The sequence below is a fragment of the Canis lupus genome, chromosome 20 (genome assembly GCF_003254725.2).
Source record: "Canis lupus dingo isolate Sandy chromosome 20, ASM325472v2, whole genome shotgun sequence".
In the NCBI taxonomy this organism is placed as follows: Eukaryota; Metazoa; Chordata; class Mammalia; order Carnivora; family Canidae; genus Canis; species Canis lupus.
The window spans coordinates 44,309,965-44,332,360 of record NC_064262.1 but is presented as its reverse complement, the minus strand read 5'-3'; the positions used below and the strand labels follow the sequence as shown (position 1 = coordinate 44,332,360).

General features: G+C 52.7%; 1 protein-coding gene across 10 annotated transcripts in view; it reads left to right on the top strand.

Annotated features, from left to right (window-relative positions):
* The window catches only part of SLC25A42 (solute carrier family 25 member 42), a 34,305-nt gene extending 12,986 nt beyond the window's left edge, over positions 1–21,319 (top strand). For 5 of the 10 annotated variants that reach the window (XM_025458153.3, XM_025458152.3, XM_049098079.1 and 2 more), the window contains 7 exons: positions 6,619–6,733; positions 10,371–10,476; positions 12,273–12,298; positions 13,344–13,510; positions 13,890–14,006; positions 14,602–14,753; positions 16,198–18,516. In XM_025458153.3, coding sequence (XP_025313938.1) covers positions 6,653–6,733; positions 10,371–10,476; positions 12,273–12,298; positions 13,344–13,510; positions 13,890–14,006; positions 14,602–14,753; positions 16,198–16,505 — 957 coding nt within the window. In that variant the 5' untranslated portion in view covers positions 6,619–6,652 and the 3' untranslated portion in view covers positions 16,506–18,516. Of the gene's footprint in view, positions 1–2,432; positions 2,494–4,710; positions 4,787–6,436; positions 6,536–6,618; positions 6,734–10,370; positions 10,477–12,272; positions 12,299–13,343; positions 13,511–13,889; positions 14,007–14,601; positions 14,754–16,197; positions 18,517–20,331 lie in introns of those variants that run through there. The other 5 variants (XM_025458154.3, XM_035702530.2, XM_049098080.1 and 2 more) reach the window with 4 other exon arrangements.
* Positions 21,320–22,396: the final 1,077 nt, after the last annotated feature.

Sequence of the window (22,396 nt, the reverse complement as noted above, 5' to 3'; positions counted from 1 at the left end):
ACTCTACTGCTGTCCCTGCGGAATGCCTCGCCGACCCTTGGTTGCCTCTTCCAGACTCGTCCTAGGGACAGAGACTTGGGCCCCTTGGATTGCAGCCCAGGAACCCATGCTGTCCCTTTAGTTCAGTGACTATTCTATGAATAGCTTGTTCGTGTTCTGCCTTACAGGTTGGCTTCAGGGGGTGAGTGCATCCAGACCCCTGGTTCTGCTGTTCCTTCAGGTTAAGCAAAGTCTTAAGGGGCACGTGGCATTCTTGAAGAATCATTCAGGATGAAATGGTGTTGAGGCTGGTCTGGGGGCCATGGCCATGACTTTGGAATCCTGAGTCAAGGTTGGAGTTCCCTCTGCCCTTGGTCTGACCAAGTTTTGCTGTGTCTCATCAGCAAAGCGGAGAGCTGAAACATCGACCGTGACACCCCTAATGGGTAGTGGCAGTGGTTATCCCCATAGTGGTCTCCAGCGGGGGACTTCCCATCCGTAAAGCAACACCCACGTCGGTAGTGAAGGCTGGCTGGATTAAAGAACGCAGGGGCAAAAGCATTTAATAAAACTGCCATAGTGTCATGGTGTTTAGTGTCTGCCTTCATTCCATTCCCAGCCCATGTGTGGAGCCACTGATGGGCCCTGGGTGAAGGCCTCGGCCTGAGACCCTACAGCTGCTGACCTCCAACACCCTTTTCCAAAGAGATACCAGGTTCAGGCTCTGCCTGCCAAGAGGGCGCTGGTCTTCCCACAAACCAGGAGGCCCAAGCCCTTGCACGGGCCCCCTGTAGCTGCCAGTGCCATTCCCCAGCCCAAAACACTAAGCCCCTGACTTGGAAGCCCCCATTGGACAAGGAGGAGCCAGATCAGCCTGCTGGCCCCTCCACAGCTGCAGACATCTGAAATGTGTTTCTCTGAAACCTCTGGCACATCCAGAAGCTCGTGGTTTTCGTAGACATTCTTTTCTTTAGCTTTTTGTTTTGAAATAACTTGAGGCTTACAGAAAAGTGGCAGAAATACTAAGAGTTCCAGCAGATGCTCGGTCCAGCCGCCCCCAGTGTTAGAACCATACTGGATACAGTCATGTGAGCCAGTAAATATGCACGGCTGCCACGTGGAGCTCACCTCCAGCCAGGCCTCAGGCCTCCCCAGCGCTTCCCCTAGTGTTCTCGTTTTGGCTTCCATGTGGCGCTCAGGCATCCTATCTGCCTAGTCTCCCCGGATCAGTGACAGTTCCTCGGGCTTTTCCTCCTCATCCACAACCTTCACACTTGTGCTGAGAACCGCTTGGGCAGTTGTTGCAGTGTTGCCTCAGTGTCCTGCCTGTCCACTGCTTCCTCATGATTAGCTTGAGACTGTGCGTCTTTGGTAGGAATCCTGCTGAAATGACAACATGTCCTTCCTGGGATGTCATGGCTGGGAGGTGAGCTATCTATAGGCCCTGTCATTGGTGGTGTTGACTTTGATCACTTAGTCAAGATGGGGTGTGCTCATTAGGGACAGGCCGAGTGGCTTTCTCCCGTGGGGCTGTGAGTCACGCGTGCCCTCTTGTCCCCCTCTCTCTAAGTAGCTTCCTTTCCGGGCCTTTGCTGGGGCCAGCAGCTGGCAGTGGCCTTACTGGCCCACAAGTCCTCATGCTATCGGGGGGGCACACATTCCAAGGCGTTTGCCAGACCACCTGCAGACAGGTGCCACCCCTCAGCCACCCTCTTTGCCCACCCCCCATCGCACTGTCATAGTACTTGTGCACAGGCCCCCTTCACTGAGCATTGGACCTGCCTTTCTCTGTTAGGAACACAGTCGAGCATCATCCTTTTTCTTTTTTTTTCATATTTATTTATTTATTTATTTATTTATTTATTTATTTATTTATTTTTAATTTTTATTTATTTATGATAGTCACACAGAGAGAGAGAGAAGCAGAGACATAGGCAGAGGGAGAAGCAGGCTCCATGCACCGGGAGCCTGACGTGGGATTCGATCCCGGGTCTCCAGGATCACGCCCCGGGCCAAAGGCAGGCGCTAAACCGCTGTGCCACCCAGGGATCCCTTTTTTCATATTTAAAGTTATTTGTTTCCTGATGACCTGGCTGTTTCTTTGCCTTTATTTGTTTGTTTGTTTGTCTTGGGTTATTTTTTTGTTTTGTTTTGTTTACTGATTTGATTTTTTTTTTTTTTTTAAGATTTTATTTATTCATGAGAGACACACAGAGAAAGAGGCACAGACAAAGGCAGAGGGAGAAGCAGGTTCCATGCAGGGAGCCTGATGTGGGACTTGATCCCCTGTCTCTAGGATCACACCCTGGGCCAAAGGCAGGCTTTAAACTGCTGAGCCACCCAGGCTACCCTTGTTTACTAATTTGAAAGAGCAAAAGGCTCTTTATTTCTTAGAGAAATTAGCCTTTGGCCTGAGGGACAAATTTTTTAGATATTTCCCCTTACTCCCCCAGGGCAAGGATCTCCTCTCCACCCTGTGATCTTTGGGAAGCTGCCAGGAGGCACTGAATCTTGGTAAGCCTCTGGCAGCCTGAGACTGCCCAGTCTCCTGGGTTGGGTAGACCCAGGGGTGCCCCCATTCTCTTCCTTTTAAAGGGCTCGTAGGGACATCTGGGTGGCTCAGTGGTTTGGTGCATGCCTTCGGCCCAGGGCATAATCCTGGGGTCCCAGGATCGAGTTCCACATCACGCTTCCTTCATGGAGCCTGCTTCTCCCTCTGCCTGTATCTCTGCCTCTCTCTCACTCACTCACTCTCTCTCTCTCTCTCTTTCTCTCTCTCCCTTTCTCTCTGTGTCTCTCATGAATAAATAAATAAAATCTTTAAAAAATAAAAAATAATAAAAGGGCTCACAGTCTTAGTGTCCTGTGGCTACCATAACAAGTCACCATAGACTGGTGGCTTGAGACAACACAATTTTATTCTCATAATTTGGAAGTTAAAAGTTCAAAACTAATGTGTGTGTGGCTGTGCAATCTCTGAAGGCTCCAGGGCAGGATCTTGTCTCTACCAGCTTCTAGGGACTCCAGGTGCCCCCTGGCATATGGCCACATCACCCTAGTCTCTGCCTCTAGCCACATGGCCTTCCTGTGTCTCCTTTTTCTCTTTCTTTCTTTCTTTCTTTCTTTCTTTCTTTCTTTCTTTCTTTCTTTCTTTCTTCCTTCCTTCCTTCCTTCCTTCCTTCCTTCCTTCCTTCCTTCCTTCCTTCCTTTCTTTCCTTTCTTTTCTTTTCTTTCTTTCTTTCTTTCTTTCTTTCTTTTTTTTTTTTTTTTTTTTTAAATTTTTTTTTTATTTATTTATGATAGTCACACACAGAGAGAGAGAGAGAGAGGCAGAGACACAGGCAGAGGGAGAAGCAGGCTCCATGCATCGGGAGCCCGACGTGGGATTCGATCCTGGGTCTCCAGGATCGCGCCCTGGGCCAAAGGCAGGTGCCAAACCACTGCGCCACCCAGGGATTCCCTCTTTCTTTCTTTCTTTCTTTCTTTCTTTCTTTCTTTCTTTCTTTCTTTCTTTCTTTCTTTCTTTCTTTTTTTAAGATTTTATTTATATATTCATGAGAGATGCAGAGAGAGGGAGAGGCACAGGCAGAGGGAGAAGCAGGCTCCCTGCAGGGAGCCTGATCCGGGACTTAATCTCAGGACCCTGGGATCATGACCTGAGCCAAAGGCAGATGCTCAACCACTGAGCCACCGAGGTGCCCCTGTGTCTCCTTTTCTGTCTTATCAGATCATGTTGGATGGAGGGATGATCTGGGATGCTCTCATGTTGAGATCCCTACCTCAATTACATCTGCAAAGACCCCTTTTCCAGTCACATTGGAATCCAGTCACAAGTTCATAGTGGAGATGTCTCAGCCCTCTGCCAGCATGTTCCCATGACTTGTTTTGGTTACTCTGTCAACAGCAGTCACACGGTCTTATAGGTCTACATGGCTCTGTTTGGTGACTTTTTTTCTGTCTGCATCCACCACACCAAGACCCCTTAATGGTCTACGCTGAGTTCCTGCAGCAGCTCCTGGAGCCAGACTACTGAGGGAAGAAAGGTCTGAGCCTGGAGAGTCTTTGCAGAGCACCTCCTGCCTGCCTTGAGCCTGTACCGGCTGTTGCCTCCTGGGGAACTTGGAGCAGGAGTTGGAGGGAGGGTGAGGCCATAGATCAGAGCCACATGAGGCTGAGACCAAAGGTCTGGATCCTTTCCCAGGAAGGCATTTTCACAGAATGTGTCCACATTGAAGGTGCCCATGCCCCTGACACAACCCTAAGAAAGCTGTGCCATCATCCGCATGCCCAGATGTTGGGGCCATCCCCTGGGATCCATAGCATAGAGGATGTGCTGAGCCATAGTTGTACTCACTGGGGGTGGGGGTGATACGGTCTCTGTGCCCTCCCTCCATCCCCACCAGCTGATAACCCAGCAGCTAGCTTGAAAAGTTCCCCAGATGCTAGTTTCTCATTGTTGGTTTATGAACAGTTTTGGATTTATATAAAAATTGGCAAAGGTAAAAATTTTTTTTTAAAAATTGGCAAAGGTAACAGTTCCCCTACACCCCACACACCTAATTTCCCCTATTAGTGACATCTTATTACTTTGGTACATTTATCACAACTAATGAGCAAATACTGATTACTATTAATGAAAGGCTATAGTTTATTCAGATTTCCTCAATTTTACCTAGTATTCTTCTCTTGTCTCCAAATCTCACCTGATGTCTAATTGTCACATCTCCTTAGGCTCTTCTGGGCTGAGACAGTTTCTTGGACTTTCTTGTTTTCAATGACCTTGACAGCTTTGAGGAGGACTGGTCAGGTATTTTATAAGATGCCCCCTAACTGGGATTTGTTTGGTGTTTTTCATGGTTGTCCTGGGGGGATGAGTTTAATGAGAACCACAGAGGTGAAGTGCTCATCACACTGTAACCACAGCACATGCCATCAGAATGATTCTTCATGTGATATTGACCTTGATCATCTGGCTGAGGTGGCATCTGTCAAGTGTCTCCACTGTGAAGTTACCTTTCCCCTTTCTGTGCTGGACTACTTGGAAGGAAGTCACCATGTGCAACCCACACCCAAGGGAAGGGAATCACACATACTCCTTCCTCAAAAGCAAAGAAGCTACATAAAGTATCTGGAATTCTTCTGGGAGATTGTCTCTTCCCATTTATTTATGTATTCAAATCATTTCTTCATTTTTTTAAGACTTTATTTTTAAGTAATCTCCACACCCAGCATGGGGATCAAACCTGCAACCCTGAGATCAAGAGTCACACTTGCCACCAACTGAGCCAGCCAGGTGTTCCTAATCATTTTCTTTCTTTCATTCTTTCTTTCTTTTTTTAATTCATGGGAGACATAGAGGGAGAGAGAGAGAGACACAGGTAGAGGGAGAAGCAGGCTCCATGCAGGGAGCCTGATGCGGTACTCGATCCCAATCCCAGGATCACACCCTGAGCTGCAGGCAGCCGCTCAACTGCTGAGCCACCAGGTGTCCTCTAATCATTTTATTTCTAACTGTGGACTTGTGGATAGTTATTTTATACCTTGGGTTATAATCTTATACTTGTTGCTCAGAGTGTTCCAGCTTTGGCCCCTGGGAGCTCTTTGATTTACCTCCCTCTCCCATTGTCACACTCCCATTGGTTTGATTGGCACCTCAGGGTGCTCTCGGCTTGTTTATGTTTCCTGCCCCATCTTAGAAGCAGTCATTCTTCTTGGAGCCAGGGCACAATTTAGGTAGGAAACCACAACAGAAGACAAGTGGAGGGGAATCTTGTTTGTGCCTTCTAGGACATTCTGTCCCGGCAGAATGAGGTATCTGGGAGGACCTGGAGGGTGGGAGGGACTTCACAGCCTACTCATGGGAAAGTACATTGATTTATTGGATAATTTTAAAGCACAGGAACTGCGACCCCCCAGCAGCACCAGTGCACAGTTGGCATCTTGGTGACACTAGTCCTTCATCCCTTTTTCTATTTCCCTCACTGTGGTTTGCTGAGGTTTACTGAGCTTTGCATGTACTTCTACCTAGAGGTTAAATGTAGGTTTTCAGGGAGGAATCCTCGGGGATTCAATCCTCAATCCTAAGGAATACTTAATCCTCAAGTATTAGGGCCCTTTACTGTAAGCTTGGCCAGAAAGGTCAGACAAACTTGCAGTAGGGAAAAGGTTAATTTTCTGTTTCTGTAGATTGATCTCAAGTCCAAGCTGACAAAAGCCCATTGGGTGCATGGGTCCAGGCAGGTGGGGGCCTCAGGCCTCCACAGCCCACAGCTGACCAGACCTCTGCCTCCTACTATATGACCTTGCAGGGGTGGCTTAACTTCTCTGAGCCCGTCTGCCAGGGTGATACTAGGTTTTTTAAAAAAAAAAAAAAAAGACAACTCAGAGTCCTGTTTGTGATGATCAAATCAAAGAGCCAATGAGAAGGGCTTTTGTCAATGATTAAGCGATCTGTGCTGGGGACTGGCATTCGGATGCAGGTGCCCACGTCCTTTCCCTGCAGGGAGACAGAAGCCAGGCTGGGAAGAGCACCCTGCTAGGGCAGTTCTGGCTTCAGGTGACTCACGGATGAGTCACAGGCCGGAGGCGGGTGGGGGAGGCCCTCCTCTCACCAGGTCTCACCGTGCCTCCCCCTCCTAGGACCAAGTCTCCTGCCGCCCAGAGCTGGCCTGGTATGGGTAATGGTGTGAAGGAGAGTACGGCGCGCGTGCGTGAGGATGCCGAGGCCATCCTGCCCTCACCCGTCAATTCCAAGGCAAGTACCCTGCCTCGCAATGGGCATTTTCCTGAGGTTCCCTGTTCTGTGTTGCTCTACCCCATGGCAAATCACCACCCCACACCACACACACACACGCACGCACCGTGGGCAGAGGTTGGGGTGGGGGCACGTTCTATTCCATTTAACGTCCCGTTTGTGACATGGATCCACCCTGCCCAGCCACTTGGTAAGAAGCCAGAACCTCACCCAGATTTGGCTAGGATGTCAAAAGGTGTCCTTGAACTCCTTTCCTTGCTGGGATTTGTGAGCACGAGAGAATTAGTCACAGGCAAGGCCAGCTGTGGGGGAGGGTGCTCGCATGCAGGGTGTGCTGTCAGCTTCCAATTTCTTCTCTGAAGTTCATCTCTGATTCCACCCTTCGCTTGACAAAAAGGTATAGTCCCTTTTAAAGAAATGGGATCAACCCTGTCCTTACTCACCAAAGAAGCCAGTAGAGTTCTTCTGGCTGAACCTGGATCACAGACTGACCCAGCCCCACACAGAAACCCAGTTCTAGTGCCCATAGGCCATTCTCAAAGTCCACAGGGTCAAAGGCTGAAGCGGCATCAACCTTTCCTCAAATTGTAGGTTACCCTGGGAAGCCCCAGGTGGGTAGAAGGACCGATTTGTAGGGTCAGTATGCAGGGGAGCAAGGCCAAACCCCAGGGCGGACAAATCTATCCCTCAGGGCATAGTGAACTTGCCAGCAGGGCAGGAGGGTGATGTGGCTGGCTGACTGAACCCCACCAGGTGGAGGTGCCCAGCAAAAGGTCTGGCAACTGTCGTGCTCTGGGACGCACACAGTGCTAGTTTTCCTCCGTGCTGGCCAACACCACCATAAGTCTTGGCTCACATGGCCAGCCTCATGTGGGGAACTTACTTTGTCAAGTCCCCTTTCTTTGTTAAAGGAACTGAGAGCATCTTCTTGTGGGGTTCACAGCCCATGTGGCTCCTGTCTCTGGATGGCCTGCTTTCTCTCTACTGGGCTGTCTGGCTCGTTCTTCATTTGCAGCCTCTCCCCATATGACAGGTATGGAAACTGGCAGTTCCATGACGCCTGAGCTGAGCTCTTCAAAGAGCAACTGGCCCTGGTCACTTAAGAGTCACTGGGAGCTTTGGCCAAAGGCAGTGGCAGCCTCATCACCGAGCACAGGAGCTGGGCTCGCGGAACATCCCTTGAGCGCCACATCCTGAGTTAGGGTTTAGGGATGCAAGTGCCGGACGTGCTAACATAACTTTGTGATCATAAGCTACCCCAGAAGCTGCCTAGTAAAGGCCGTGGAAGGGACACATCGGCTCTGCCTCTGGTACCAGCAGGGCACATGGACTGTCCATGAAGTACCTCCCTCTGCTCACAGTGGCCCACTAGGTGAACACTCATCACATGGATTCGCAGGGGAGATTGGAAGCCAGTTGGGCCTCGGAGCTGGTGCCAGAAACACCACTGAACCTTCTGGCGTCTCACGTCCACACCTCACAGAGAGCATGGAGCCAGACCTCCAGAGCCTTGCTATATGATCCAGAAAAAGCAGGGGGTCCCCCAGTGACAGGCTTCTGTGAAGCAAGGAGAAGATGGAACCCCACGGTGAATCTCCACCTCCGAAACATAGAAGGGAAAATACTGCCGTGGGAAATTGTTTCTCCAGGGAGGGGAGGGTTGGGCTACTGGAGGAGGTACTGGGACTGTTAAGGGAAAGGAGCCAAGGCCCTCCAGGGACAGGGCCTGATCGCCGGACATCATGGCCCTGGGGAGCACCCAGACCCAGCTGGGAGACAGCAAGTCAGTGTATCAGAGGCGAGGAAAGTGGGATCAGAGAGGCCATTGGTCATTGCAGGCAATCAGGACAGAGCCCAGATTCAGGCCAGGTTGTGCGGACAGACTCAGAATCCAGCCCTGCACCCCTCATCTACCTGCTGACCTGAGCAAACCTGGGGTGGCCCTGGACCCCACCATGCCCACTCAGACCCAGGCTGCCAATTGTACTCCTGAATGCCCCTTACCCCTCCCCTGGTCCTCGCCCCCAGCTCTCCACCCTGAGCTTCTGCAGGCACTGCCTCTTCTCTGGTTACAGTTAAAATGGCATGCCTACCTTCTGTGCATCTCTATGTCTCTTTGGGTAAACACCAGCCTGCTCACTGGGCCCCCAGGCTCCATGGAGCCCAGCCTCCACCCTCCTTTCATCTCTTCTCCCCTCCCTGTGCCCCTTCCCTTTCCCTGTGTCAACCACCCTGCCTTTCTTGTGGTCCCCTGGGACCCCCTGCTTCTCACCAGGGCCCCTGAGTCTTTCATTCCTCCCCCTCTAATACGATCTCTCTCTCTCTCTCTCTCTCTCTCTCACACACACACACACACACACACACACACATATCCTGGTTAGCTGCACCTCATCCTTCAACCTCAGCCACTCACCCCCTAACCACACTCTCCCAGGACCCTAAGCCCCCTCCTTACAGCCACCCTGGATTGGTGACTCTACATATTTTTATTTATTTGAAAGATAGAGAGCTCGAGCAAGAGGAGGATCAGAGGAAGAGGGACAAGCAGACTGCCCTGAACTTGGAGCCTGACACAGGGCTCGATATCAGCACCCCAAGATTATGACCTGAGCTGAAATTAAGAGTTGGATGCTTAACCAATTGAGCCACCCAGGCGCCCCTCCACATTTGTCTAAAGCTTTAGTTCACGTCTGGCTCTCCCTGTGGACTTGCAGTCCCCGGCAGAGTGGGGCATTGTATGATGCCCACCCCCACACATGTGTGTCCTAAGGCCCCTTAGGGCACCTGGTTCCTATAGGACTCCAGGGATTCCTGGGATCACTGAGTGACCTGCCCTTCACCATCCTTCCTCACTGCGGAGCCAGGAAAGATGGGAGTGCCTCCAGTCCCCAGTGCTCCCCGTGACTGCTTGGCGAGAGTTCCGTGGCTGAGTCAGCTGGGGGAATGGAGACTCCAAACTGATGAGCAGGTGACTTCTTGTGACTCCTCACGGGGAGCCTTGAGAAGACTGGGGAAAGTGCTGGCTCTGAGACTGGCCTCCTGCTGCAGGCTGCCACTGTCACCCTTGTCTTGGCTGGATAAAGAACCACAGATGTTGGCTACTGCTATCCTGATGGGAAGTTGTGGAAAGGGGTCACACTGACATAGTAAGGGTCTGCTTGCCCAACACCACTATCTGATCCCCAGACCACAAGGGCCCTGGTGCCTTTGTTCTGACCACTGCAGTGTAGGGGTCCAGCACACACAGGTGGTGGCTGCAGCCAGAATCTGCACTTGGCCAGGCTGGGGTGGGGTATGTGACTCTTCTGTTTGGGATCAGTCCTATTTATTGTAGGCTGTCTCTGAGAAGTTGGAAACTCATGGGACAGCCCAGCCAGTGGGTCACCTCTCATGTGGATGTTCTCTGTCACCCGGAAGGTTTTCACCATGTCCTGCCCAGGCTGTGTGGCTGGTGGACTCATGAAAGCCTGCCCTGTGTCCCACTGTGCCCAAGACCCACCAAGGCTATGACACTTGGACAGCTGTGCCTTTTACAGCCTTCGACCAGGGACAGAAGGGAGATGCTGCTTCTGGGTGAGGTCCCTAGCAGAGCTGACCTCTCTCTTACGGCAGAATGTATTCATGTGTTTTCTTGCAGAGTGATCACAGGCAAGTTCTCAGCTCCCTCCTGTCTGGGGCCCTGGCTGGTGCTCTTGCCAAAACAGCGGTAGCTCCTCTGGACCGAACCAAAATCATCTTCCAAGGTAAATGCATTCTGTCCGTCTGTCCTGTATGATAGAGATGCATCCAGACAGTCACCCTCCTCCACAGCCCCACGAACTGCACTGCAGATTGGCTTTAAACATGTCTTTTTTTTTTTTAAGATTTTATTTATTTGAGAGAGAGAGTGAGCAAGAGAGAGAGAGAGCACAAACGTGGGGAGGAACAGAGGGAGAGGGAGAAGAAGACTCCGTACTGAGCAGGGAGCTCAATGTGGGACTTGATCCCGACTCTGGAATCATGGCCTGATCCACAGGCAGACGCTTAACCAACTGAGCCCCCCAGATACCCTTAAAAATGCCTCTTTAAAATCCACTTAAAAACTGTTAGCCTCCTAGAGCAACCATCACAAAGAAGCACAAACCAAGGAGCTTACATTCCAGAGGCTAGAAGTCTGAAATCAAGGTACCATCCAGGTTGGTCCCTTTTGCAGACTCCAGGGGAGGAGCCCTCCTTGCCTCGCCCATCTCCCCGGGCTCCAAGCATCCTTGCCTTGTGGTCGCAACACCCCAGACTCTGCTTTCCCCTCTGCATCTGTGTCCTCTCCTTTTACAAGGACACTTGTTATTGGATTTAGAGCTCACTCCACCCCAGGATGACCTTAATTTAATTACGTCTGAAAGACTGTTTTTCCAAATAAAGTCACATTCACTTGTCAGGACTTGAGGACATGGACATATCTTTTGGGGAGGCCTGATTCAAAAGACCATTACCAAAAAAAAAAAAAAAAAGACCATTACCCTCCATCCTTGGGTTAAGCAGCCAAAGAGTCAGTCCCCTGAAGATGAGGCCTTTCTGTCCCAGAGACAGTGACCAGTGCCTGAAATAGCACAATCACAGGCTGGGACCCCTGCCCCTCAACTGTTTTGGAGGAAGGGGCTGCAGATTCAAGCCAGGCTGTCCCCGCTTGCATGAGCTGGTCTCTTAGCCTCTCTATGCCTCAGTTTCCTCATCCATAAAACAGGACATTAATATCAACATCCCGAAGAAGTGAGCTGGCATGGGAAAGGGTGTGCAGCTGAGCATGCACCTCCCTGTGCGTCGGTAGCGTTGTTACCTGGAGTGAATGCAGTGTAGTGCCCTGCAGGGAGCTGGGTTTAGTTCTGACGGTATAGGTGTGTACACACAGCCGCATGGATAGAAGTGCGGGGGTGTCCTGGCAACACAGCAGACACTGGAGACATGAGGAGAGGGAGGTTATAAGACCACCACCCCTCGTGACCACAGTGGCTCAGGCCCTCATCAGCAGAGTGCACTGTCACATCGGGGAGCAAGGTGGCAGCCTCCAGGGGTGGGAGAGGGTGCTCAGGGGTGCCACACCGGCACCTCTAGGCATAGAACATGCCCAGGCCTTGTTCTGGGAGGGCCAGGCTCCTTGGTTGCTCTGCACAACTAGTGGCTAGGAGGCTCCCCACGAAGGAGTTTGGTTGAATTGGAGTCCAGTTGGGTTAAAGGGTGCTGAGTTCCCCAGGCCTCTGCAGAGATCCTTGCTTTCCTGGGGAACAAGGTGGCAGCTCAGCTCCCCTTCCTGGGGATAAGCTGACACACAGGTAGGGCCGGGGCCCGGGGTGGGGGCAAACGCAGCAGGTGAGGAGGTTCCCTGGAGGAGGGCCACCCTGCCTGGGATGACCAGCACATCAGCCCCTGGTGGGAGAGCGTCCTCACTGGCTGTTCTCACTCCCAGTGCTCAGACCTGACCCCCATATTGGGGGTCCCACAGGCTGAGGTCGTCCTTTATTCCTAATGGTCTCTGTTGTGTTTTTTTTTTTTTTTTTTCCAGTGTCTTCAAAAAGATTTTCTGCCAAGGTGAGTCACTAGGTTACCAACTCCTGGCTCTGGGGCCTTCACCATCTGCCCTGCTGGGCTGGCGGGAGGTGGCCATGGCACATGGCCCAGGGGTGGAGGGAGATGCTTTTCAGAGTGTTTTTTCCCTTTGGTTCTCCCACAAGCCAGTTTCCAGGCTGCCCGGTGACCGGGGCCTCCCCCACCAGGCCTTCGGGCAGGGGCTGCCTGTCCTGGCACCCCAAGCTCTGCCTGGATGTAGCCCACTCTGGCAGCTAACAGGAGATCCTCATGCTTGGGGCAGTGGGAAGAGGACTTAAAGTTCTAAATCTATGATTTCACATTTGATTCATTTTTTTAAAAAAATTTTTAAATATTTTATTTATTTATTTATGATAGTCATACAGAGAGAGAGAGGCAGAGACACAGGCAGAGGGAGAAGCAGGCTCCATGCACCGGGAGCCCGATGTGGGATTCGATCCCGGGTCTCCAGGATCGCGCCCTGGGCCAAAGGCAGGCGCCAAACCGCTGCGCCACCCAGGGATCCCTAAAATATTTTATTAATTTATTTGAGAGAGAGAAAATGCACAAGGGGATGGGGAGGGCAGAGGGAGAGGGAGAAGCAGACTCCCCACTGAGCAGGGAGCCTGACGTGGGACTCCATCCCAGGACCCTGAGATCATGACCTGAGCCCAAGGCAGACGCTAAACCAACCGAGCCACCCAGGTACCCCATATCTGATTCATTTTTAAATGGAGAGCAGGCATTACCTTCTTGGGAAAAGAGAAAGAATATAATTAAAATCTAGACTACCAGACAAACCAAACATCTGTGTGGGGCTCTCACCTGCAAACCTGGTTTGCCCTGGCTCGCTTTACTATTCCTACTCCTAAGGTCAGGGGAGTAGAGACAGAGGGGTCCCTATGCAGGACCCAGAGAATGTGGGGGGATAAGGCAGGGTGGGGTGGATAATGCAGCCCCCAGTCACAGTGCTGGACAAAAGAGGTGTTGAGCTGGGGGGGGTTGGAGCAGGGCAGGCAAGGCTGCTAACCATGCCCGTCTCCCGCAGGAGGCCTTCCGGCTCCTCTACTTCACCTACCTCAACGAGGGCTTCTTCAGCCTGTGGCGCGGGAACTCGGCCACTATGGTGCGCGTGGTGCCCTACGCCGCCATCCAGTTCAGCGCCCATGAGGAGTACAAGCGCATCCTGGGCCGCTACTATGGCTTCCGCGGGGAGTGAGTACCCGCCCCCCAACTGCCCCCCAAAACCCTCTCGGCTCTGTCCCATCGTCCTGCCCTCCTGCCTTCCGCACGACCACCATGGCAGCAGCCCTGTCGTTTGCCCTGTCTTCCCTGAGATCCCGAGTCTCAGCAAGGCCTGTGATCCCAACTGTGCCCCCGTGTCTGAAGGGAAGGAACACTTCATGAGTCCACACAAGCAGATGGGAAGGAAGGGCAACCGTGGGAACCTCAGAATGACCTCCACCCAAGAGACTCAGTCGCTTGGCCCCGGGGAAGCCAGTCCCTGCCTGTTCCTGGGTTCTCCCTGCTGGCCGAGACCTGTGGGCACCTCCAGCTTGGGGGGGTCTCACTTTCTCTCCTCCTTCTCTTTCAGAGCCCTGCCCCCCTGGCCCCGCCTCCTTGCAGGCGCACTGGCTGGGACGACAGCTGCTTCTCTGACCTACCCCCTGGACCTAGTCAGAGCAAGGATGGCCGTGACCCCAAAGGAAATGTGAGTTCCCAGGCCGGGCATGCCGTTCTGCAGCTGCTCCAGAAAGGCAGCAATGGTTTCTCTTACCCTAGGGGTCAGCCTCTACTTACAGCAAACCAAAAGTCTTCATTTTTTTTCTTTAAAGATTTATTCATCTATTTTGAAAGAGAGAGAGGGAGAGAGAGAGTGGGGGCAGGGGTGTACAGAGAGAGAGGGAGAGAGAATCTCAAGCAGACTCTGTGCCAAGCATGGAGCCCAATGTGGGGCTGGATCCCACGACCCTGAGATCTTGACCAGAGCTGAAACAAGAGTCAGATGCTTAACTGACTGCAGCCCCCAGGTGGCCCCCAAAAGTCCTCATTTTGAATTAGCACAGATAAGTTACAAGACAAGGGCTACTCCTAGCAGTGATTAGGGCAGTGAAGGTGGGATATGGCCTGAAGCATGCATTTCCCCCTCCAGCACCAAAGCATTGCAAGGTGGTTGTGTTCCTTAAAGAAAGCAAGCATGGCATCCAGATCCTGGCCCACCCCACTCCGGGGTTGCTGACATTAGTCGAGGCCAGCAGCCCCTCTTCATGCCCATAACCCACCCACTCTGTCCCTCTGTCCTGCAGGTACAGCAACATCTTTCACGTTTTCATCCGCATCTCCCGAGAAGAGGGCCTGAAGACCCTCTACCACGGGTTCACGCCTACCGTGCTGGGGGTCATTCCCTACGCGGGGCTCAGCTTCTTCACCTATGAGACGCTCAAGAGCCTGCACAGAGGTAAGAAGCCGGGGGTGAGGGGGAGCACATGCTGCACCTCCCTGGGCTCACACAGACTCAGAGGCTGGACACTGAGGCCCCTGCCCTGGGAGGGACGGGCTCCCGGCCGAGGTCCGAATCAGAACAAGACAGGCCCAGGCCACCATGGAGGCAGCTAGGCTCCCAGACTTTCCTGCCAAGTTGTCAGACCAGTTTTGTGAAGTGCCACCAAGAGCAGTGGCCGCCGCTGGGGCCCAAAGCATCGGGTACAACCTAGATGTAAGGGGAAGTGCCTTCTGGTGTTGTAATTTTGAGAAATTCCAAAAGTTCCGAAAAGTGCAGAGGCCAGTATATCATGCCTGAACCTGCTACCCTGGGCCGGACAGGTGTCAACAGTGTTCCAAGACGATATTTGTGAAAGAAAGCAAATGTACCAGGTGAAACTGAGGTTCCCTTGTTCCCCGCCCTCAGTCCCCTCCCTCCTGAGGGTTCCTTATAAGAACTGCGTCCCCCAGGCAGTTGGAAATATTTCTACATGTGTGTGTGTGTGTGTGTGTGTGTGTGTACGTGTGTGTACGTGTACACATACCAGGAACAATACGTGGTCCTGTTTCCTGGTTAGAAGCAATAGCCACGGTGGAGCTACCTCCTGCACTTTCGATTAGTGCCTCTGAGCCCCAGGCGCCCCTGAGTCCACCCTGCCATATCCAAGTCTCTGTCCCATCATCCTTTCAGCAGTGAGGTGGGCCTGCCCTGCTGGGGGCCGTTGGGTGCTTCCAAGTTTTTAGTGATCAGGAGACACCCCCAAGCACCGCACAGCGTGTTGAGTGTGAGCCCCTGGTTTTGGGATTTGCTCTGGCCGCTGCTCTTTCCAGCAGCTCTGCTTGCCCCCCAGCCCTGTCCCCACGTCCTTACCCAACTTGGGTGCTGGCGGAGTCCTTCAAGTCTGCCCAGTGTGCTGGGCAAACCGCGCTGTCTCACTGGTTTGAATTCCTAGTGTTAAATTTACAACCACACGTTTTTAAGAACCCCGCTGTTTGCTGCCTCCTCCTCCATCCCACTCATGTCCTGTCCTGGCACCTGCTCGCCTCACCAGCCCCTGCATCCCTGCAGAGGGTGCCCACAGAACAGGCTGTGGAGTGGAGAGTGGCAGACACTGTATTGGTTTCCTTCTTTGCTTGACAGGAAAACAAGAGTGATTAGATGTGAGCTCATTCTGCATGGTGGGACTTGATTAAATGATGGCACATTTCTGCCTTTTTCAAAACTTTTCAAATTTGATTTAAAAGGAGTGGCCAGGAGGTGAGGAGGCCGGGGCGGGAAGGCCCAGGGGAGCCAGGGGGTCCCGCACCACCGCAGTGACGGAGCATGAGCCTGTGTGAGCACCAGGCATGGGGTGCAGTGACAGCTGGGTGCGTGCCCCCTGGCAACACCCTTACACGGTCCCTCTGTCCCTTGCCCACAGAGTACAGCGGCCGCCCACAGCCCTACCCCTTTGAGCGCATGATATTTGGGGCGTGTGCCGGCCTCATCGGGCAGTCAGCCTCGTACCCGCTGGACGTGGTGCGGCGGCGCATGCAGACAGCCGGGGTCACGGGTCACCCGCACGCCTCCATCATGCACACACTGCGTGCCATCGTGCGAGAGGAGGGCGCCGTGCGTGGCCTCTACAAGGGTCTGAGCATGAACTGGCTCAAGGGCCCCATCGCCGTAGGCATCAGCTTCACCACCTTTGACCTCATGCAGATCCTGCTGCGGCACCTGCAGAGCTAGGGATCCTGCAGGCCAGCTGCTCTCGAGACAGGGAGCCGAGCTTCAGCGTGCAGCGGACCACTGACCCCTTTTGTCTCTGAGCCTGTGGAGCGAGGGTGCGCTTGGTTCCACCCTGGGAGCCACGTCGGAGCACCTTGTAGAACAAGCTGGGGGGCCTGGCCTCGGTCCCAAAAGCCAGCAACCCTGGAAGTGCAATGTTGGGACTGGTGGGCAGGGGCTCTCACGCTCTCCCCATCCCTCCTCCCCAGGGCTGGCCCTGTCTTCTGGAGGCATTGTCCTCAATGCCCTGAGCTGGGAGTGACCAGTGCCACCTCTCGGCGCTCTGTGACCTGGGACATGCTCCTGATTCTAGTGACCGCATGTCACAGGGCACAGAGCCAGACTCTCTGTCTGCCCCTGTGCTCACAGATGGGAGGGAGCCCCAGAGTGTACACAGATGCCTGGCCTCCGAGCCCAGCCAGCTCAGCTGGGGTGATACATACAGCCTTTAGTCCCCTTCCCCATCCTCCCCCCAACCTGTCCTGCCTTTGCCATTACTTCCCAGGTGACATGACTCCTCTGTCACCAGAGCCTCCTGCTCGGGAACAGCCTTCTCCCAAGAGTATTATTTGGATCCTGGACTCTGTGGCCAAAGTAGGGCCCTAGGAGGGGGTTCTCCCCTCTGTTGCCTGCTCACCTGGTTTGTAATGTTCCCAGGAGGGTCGCACCTCCTCCAGGCAGCAGGGTTTGAGCAATTGCCATGGGTTTGCATCTGAGTCCTAATCTGGAGGCATCTGCTGAAAATTGGGGACCCAGGTTACCCCTTCTGGGCCAGGAAGCTTCTACCCCTGTCCCCCAGGCCACACCAACAGAGGTGAGGCCTCAGGCCCCAACCCTCAGACCCTGGGCACAGCGGCTCCTGGGGGGGGACCTGTGGCATCTGGCATGTCCCTGGCTCCCCACCTGAGTGGGCACTTGGCCAGGACATGGGGCGGTTTCGGGTGCATGGGGTTATCTGATTTCTGTGAACGGAATGCATGGAGGCAACTGGTAACCTTTGTCTTCCCCATGTAGAAGCCCCTCAACAGCGTGTGGCCTGAGAGTAGGAAGCCCGGAGGGTGGGGGGGCTGGGGTCTGCCAGGTGTCACAGGGACGCAGAAACACCCGTTTCCGAATGATATTTGGAGTTTCTTGATTTCTTTTGGTTTTGCTTTTCAATCCGGCTGGTGCTGGGTCTAGTCACCATAAATCCTGACCGGCACAAACCGGTTCCCAGGTGGAGTAACCAGAGGGTGACCAGATAGCTCTGCAGCCACGTGTGTGTGTGTGTGTGTGTGTGTGTGTGTGTGTGTGTGTGTGTGTGAGAGAGAGAGAGAGAGAGAGAGAGAGGAGAGAGAGAGAGAGAGAGAGAAACGGTCGGAGGGCGTGTTTGCACCACGCACATTTCCAGTTGTGACTTTCATCTCTCCCTTGTGTTCTGTCTCATTTGTGTTCTTGACCTGGACCTGCAGGTGTGTAGACCCTTCTCTCTGTCCTTCCTTGCATGTGTCCACCTGCCAGCCTGAGTCTCATCCCCTGGGTCCCACGGCTGTTCTGTTGGGTGGGCTTCCCACCTCCTCTCCCTGCCTTGCCCAGAAGAGGCAGGAGAGGCAGGGACCCCTCACAGAGAGACGGTGTGGGGACCTGGGGGCCCACCCCAGGCAAGTGAAACCAGATGAATGGTTGGGCAGCACCCCCTCTGAGCCACAGGCTGGGTCACTGAGGGGAGGGCCCCAGGTCCTGCCGGCCCCCGTGTGCCCCCCAACGGTGGCTGTCAGCCGGGTGGGCCTCAGGGCTCCTCCCACCCCCAGCCCCGCACACAGATGGGCTTGTGCCCGCAGCGGCCACACCCCTCCCACTGGTGTCCACCCTGATTTGGAGTTACATTTTGATGCCATGAAGACACTTTGTTTATATATAATGTTTATATATTTTAAAGATTTGTGCCAAGAGAGTATATTTAATAAAAATTAAAATGACTTTTTTTTTCTGACCACGTCCTTCTCTTCTTCAGCTCTCACCCCCAAGCCCCACCCACTGCAAACCAAAAACAGGGTCAGGGTTGAGGTTATTTTGACAGATTTTAAACATATTAAATAAACCTTTTTTTTTTTTTTTTTTTTTTTTTTTTAAGTAGGCCCCACACCCAATGTGGGGCTTAAACCCAAGACCCTGAGATCAAGAGTTGCACACTCAGGGCACCTGGGAGGCTCAGTGGGTTAAGCACCTGGCTCTTGATTTCAGCTCAGGTCATGATCTCAAGGTCATAGGATCCAACCCGAGTCAGGCCCTGTGCAGGGCATGGAACCTGCTTGGGGTTTGCTCTCTGCCCCTCCCACCTCTCCCTCTAAAAAAAAAAAAAAAAAAAGAGTCATGTGCTCTACCAACTGAGCTAGCCAGGCACCCCTTGAATAAACATTTTTAATGTATTTATTGTTTGAATTATTAATACATACTGTGGTCTTCTAGAAAACTCAAACTGTACAAAAGGGTTATGGTGAGAAGTAGGTCAGCCTTCCAGTTCCCTCCACCAAGGTGTCTTCTGTTCCCAGTTTCTCATGTGTCCTTGGGGAGACATCCTGGGCATAAACACTTGTCCCTTTTGAGTACATACATGGTGACCCACGTCATCAGTCAGAACGGGTTGCATCCTGCTGCAGCGACATGGCCTTCAAGTCCTGTTTCTCTCCCGGGCCCTGCCTGTCTGTCATGTGCTGGGGGCTCCACTCCTCAGCTGAGGCTTTAGGAGCGAGCATGGCTGTCTGCAGGGGCCCGAGGATGAGGCCACCAGACGTCTCACAGTGGCCATTGAGACTTGCTTCAGGACAGCCCAGGTGGCCCAGGGGTTTAGAGCCACGTTCGGCTCAGGGCGTGATCCTGGGGTCCCGGGATCGAGTCCCACATCGGGCTCCCTGCATGGAGCCTGCTTCTCCCTCTACCTGTGTCTCTGCCTTTCTCTCTCTCTCTCTCTCTCTGTCTCTCTCTCTCTCTCTCTCTCATGAATATATAAATAAAATCTTTAAAAAGAGAGAGAGAGAGAGAGACTTGCTTCTGTGGCAGCCCATTTCCTGGACCAACCTGGGGTGTGCTCACCCAACCAGAGGTGGGAAGTGGGAGCCTCCACATGCCGGGGGGAGGGGCAACTGGGGGAGCATGTGTGCCTGTGTGTGCACACTGGGGAGGTGAGTGGTTCAAGTACATTCTGCCTTGCTGGCCCCAAGCCGCTCTGATGCTTTCATTGAACCAGGTTTCATTTTGTTTTGTTTTATTTTGTTTTTTAAGATTTTATTTATTTAAGAGAGAGAAACAGCACAAGCAAGGGGAGCAAGAGGGAGAGGGAGAAGCAGACTCCCCACTGACACGGGGCTCGATCCCTGTACCCTGAGATCATGACCTGAGCTGAAGGCAGCCGCTTTGCCAACCGAGCCCCCCAGACGCCCCTCAACCCAATTTCGTACACAGTGGTCCCTATTACATACAGTTTGTCTTACTGTTAAGCCACAGTTTGGTGTTTCCCTGGGGTGGTGGCCTGTGATGCCATCTACCAGTCCTTTATTGATGGCCATCGGGGTTGTTAGTGCTCTGTTGTCATGAGAGCTTGGTAGTGGCCCCTGGAGCCTGCTGAGCTTGCCTCTCACATCCTACTGATTTCTGGTCATTCCCACCTCACATCCCAGCCCCTGAGCCTGGGAGGAAGGGGTCAACTCCCCATTTCCTTCCAACCACTTGGCATCCCCTAAAATATAGAGGTAGGCAGGTGACCCCATCTGGGCCCATGACAGAAGAGATGTTTACTAACCATTTCCAGGGAGAACTTCTGGAAGCACCCTCCCTCTCCCACTGGCCCCGAGAGAAGGAACATCAGTGCAGACAATTATTGGGACTATCTTGTGATCACAAGATAGGATGCAATCCCAGGGTGAAGCGGACACTGCCGAAAATGGAGCAGAGATGAAGAAAGGAGTTGGATAATGGTGACATTGGGCTGCTGGATCCAGCTTTGCCTGAAGCTCTCAACTTCTGGCAATAGGAGTGGCTTTATGCTGTTTACTGAAGACAGTTAGGGTTGAGCTTCCTGACACTCTCTGAAACAAACATCGTATGTGCCACTTTGCACTCATGTACTAGTGTGTCTGGGTTTCCAGGAACAAAATTGCTAAGTAAAGATCAAGGGTTATGTTAACTGATGCAGCCAGTGCCCCTCCCTAAGTCCAGCATTCATGGTTGCCACCAACTGCTTTTGGCTGGAAGCCACTGCAGCCCGGTCTGGGGGCTTCCCCACCGGAGCATGACCTGACAGCCCAGGAGCAGCCCTCAGCCAATGATTGTAGACAGTCCCTCCCCAGTGGGTGGGTCACTCAAGTGAGATCCACACTGTCCCCCGAGGTCCCCAACAGGACCAAGCCTAGGTGCCCCACTTTGTCACCTGTTCATCAACACCTCCTCCCTCCCTGTTTCATGTCTCTGGCCCCAAGGAGTCTCCCTGGGGTGACCTCCCAGGTAAACCATGGGTCCTGAGTCCTCGTGACAGGGTCATCTTTGCAGGGAATCTATCCAGAAATAAATAGGAATGCCAGATAATCCTGCAAGCAGATGGTAGCATGCTTTTTAAAAAGAGATTTAGGGATCCCTGGGTGGCGCAGCGGTTTGGCGCCTGCCTTTGGCCCAGGGCGTGGTCCTGGAGACCCAGGATCGAATCCCACGTCGGGCTCCCGGTGCATGGAGCCCTCTTCTCCCTCTGCCTATGTCTCTGTTTCTCTCTCTCTCTCTCTCTCTGTGTGACTATCATAAATAAATAAAAATTTAAAATAAATAAATAAATAGAGATTTATTCATTTATTTGAGAGATAATGTGTGCAGGGGGAAGGGGCAGAGGGAGAGGGAGGATTCTTAGTGGACTCCCCACTGAGTGGAGCCACATAGCAGGATCCTGAGACCATGACCTGTGCTGAAACCAAGGTTGGCCACTTAGCCGACTGAGCCACCAGGTGCCCGACGGTAGCATTTATACCACATCCTCTCACTGTCTGGAGTTTCCTGCGGCCGCCAAAACAACAGCCCTGGACTCGCTTGAAACAGATTTATTCTCTTAAACTTCTGAATACCAGAGGTCCAAAATCAAGACGTCAGCAGGTTTGATTCCTTCCAAGGTCATGAGGGTCTATTCAGGCCTCTCGGCTTGCTGCTGGCCAGATGGCTATCTTCACAGCACATCTGTGTCTAAATTTTCTTACAATGAAAAAAGAAAATTTTCTCATATAAGGACGCCAGTCCGGTTGAATCAGGGCCCATCTTAATGACCTCATTTTAACATAATCACCTCTTTAAAGACCCAGTATCCAAATACAGTCATATCCTGAAGTCCTAGGGGTTAGGACCTCAACATAGACGTTTGAGAGAATGTAATTCAGTGCCTGCCCTCACCAACAGCCAGCCGCCAGCCTTGTAGGTCTTCACTGTTCCGACAGGGAAGCAGTAGGGCATCCAGGGGCTGGGTGGTGACCAGGCAGTGACAGGAGGAGAGCGAGGTCATGAGGCCTGGGACTTGACCAGGTGGAGGTCCAGGGACCCAGACGAGAGTCATCTGGAGGTGTGTGGGTGCATCTTGGGTTCCATCTTGGTTTGTTATATCTTTTCTCCCCACTGTTTTTTTTCCTTTGCTCACTTGAGTTGAAAGTTTGACTTGTGGGACGCCTGGTTGGTTGAGCAACTGCCTTTGGCTCAGGGGGTGATCCCAGGTCCAGGGATCGAGTCCCACATCAGGCTCCCCCCAGGGAGCCTGCTTCTCCCTCTGCCTATGTCTCTGCCTCTTTCTCTGTCTCTCATGAATAAATAAATAAAATCTTAAAAAAAAAAGTTTGACTTGTTATTGG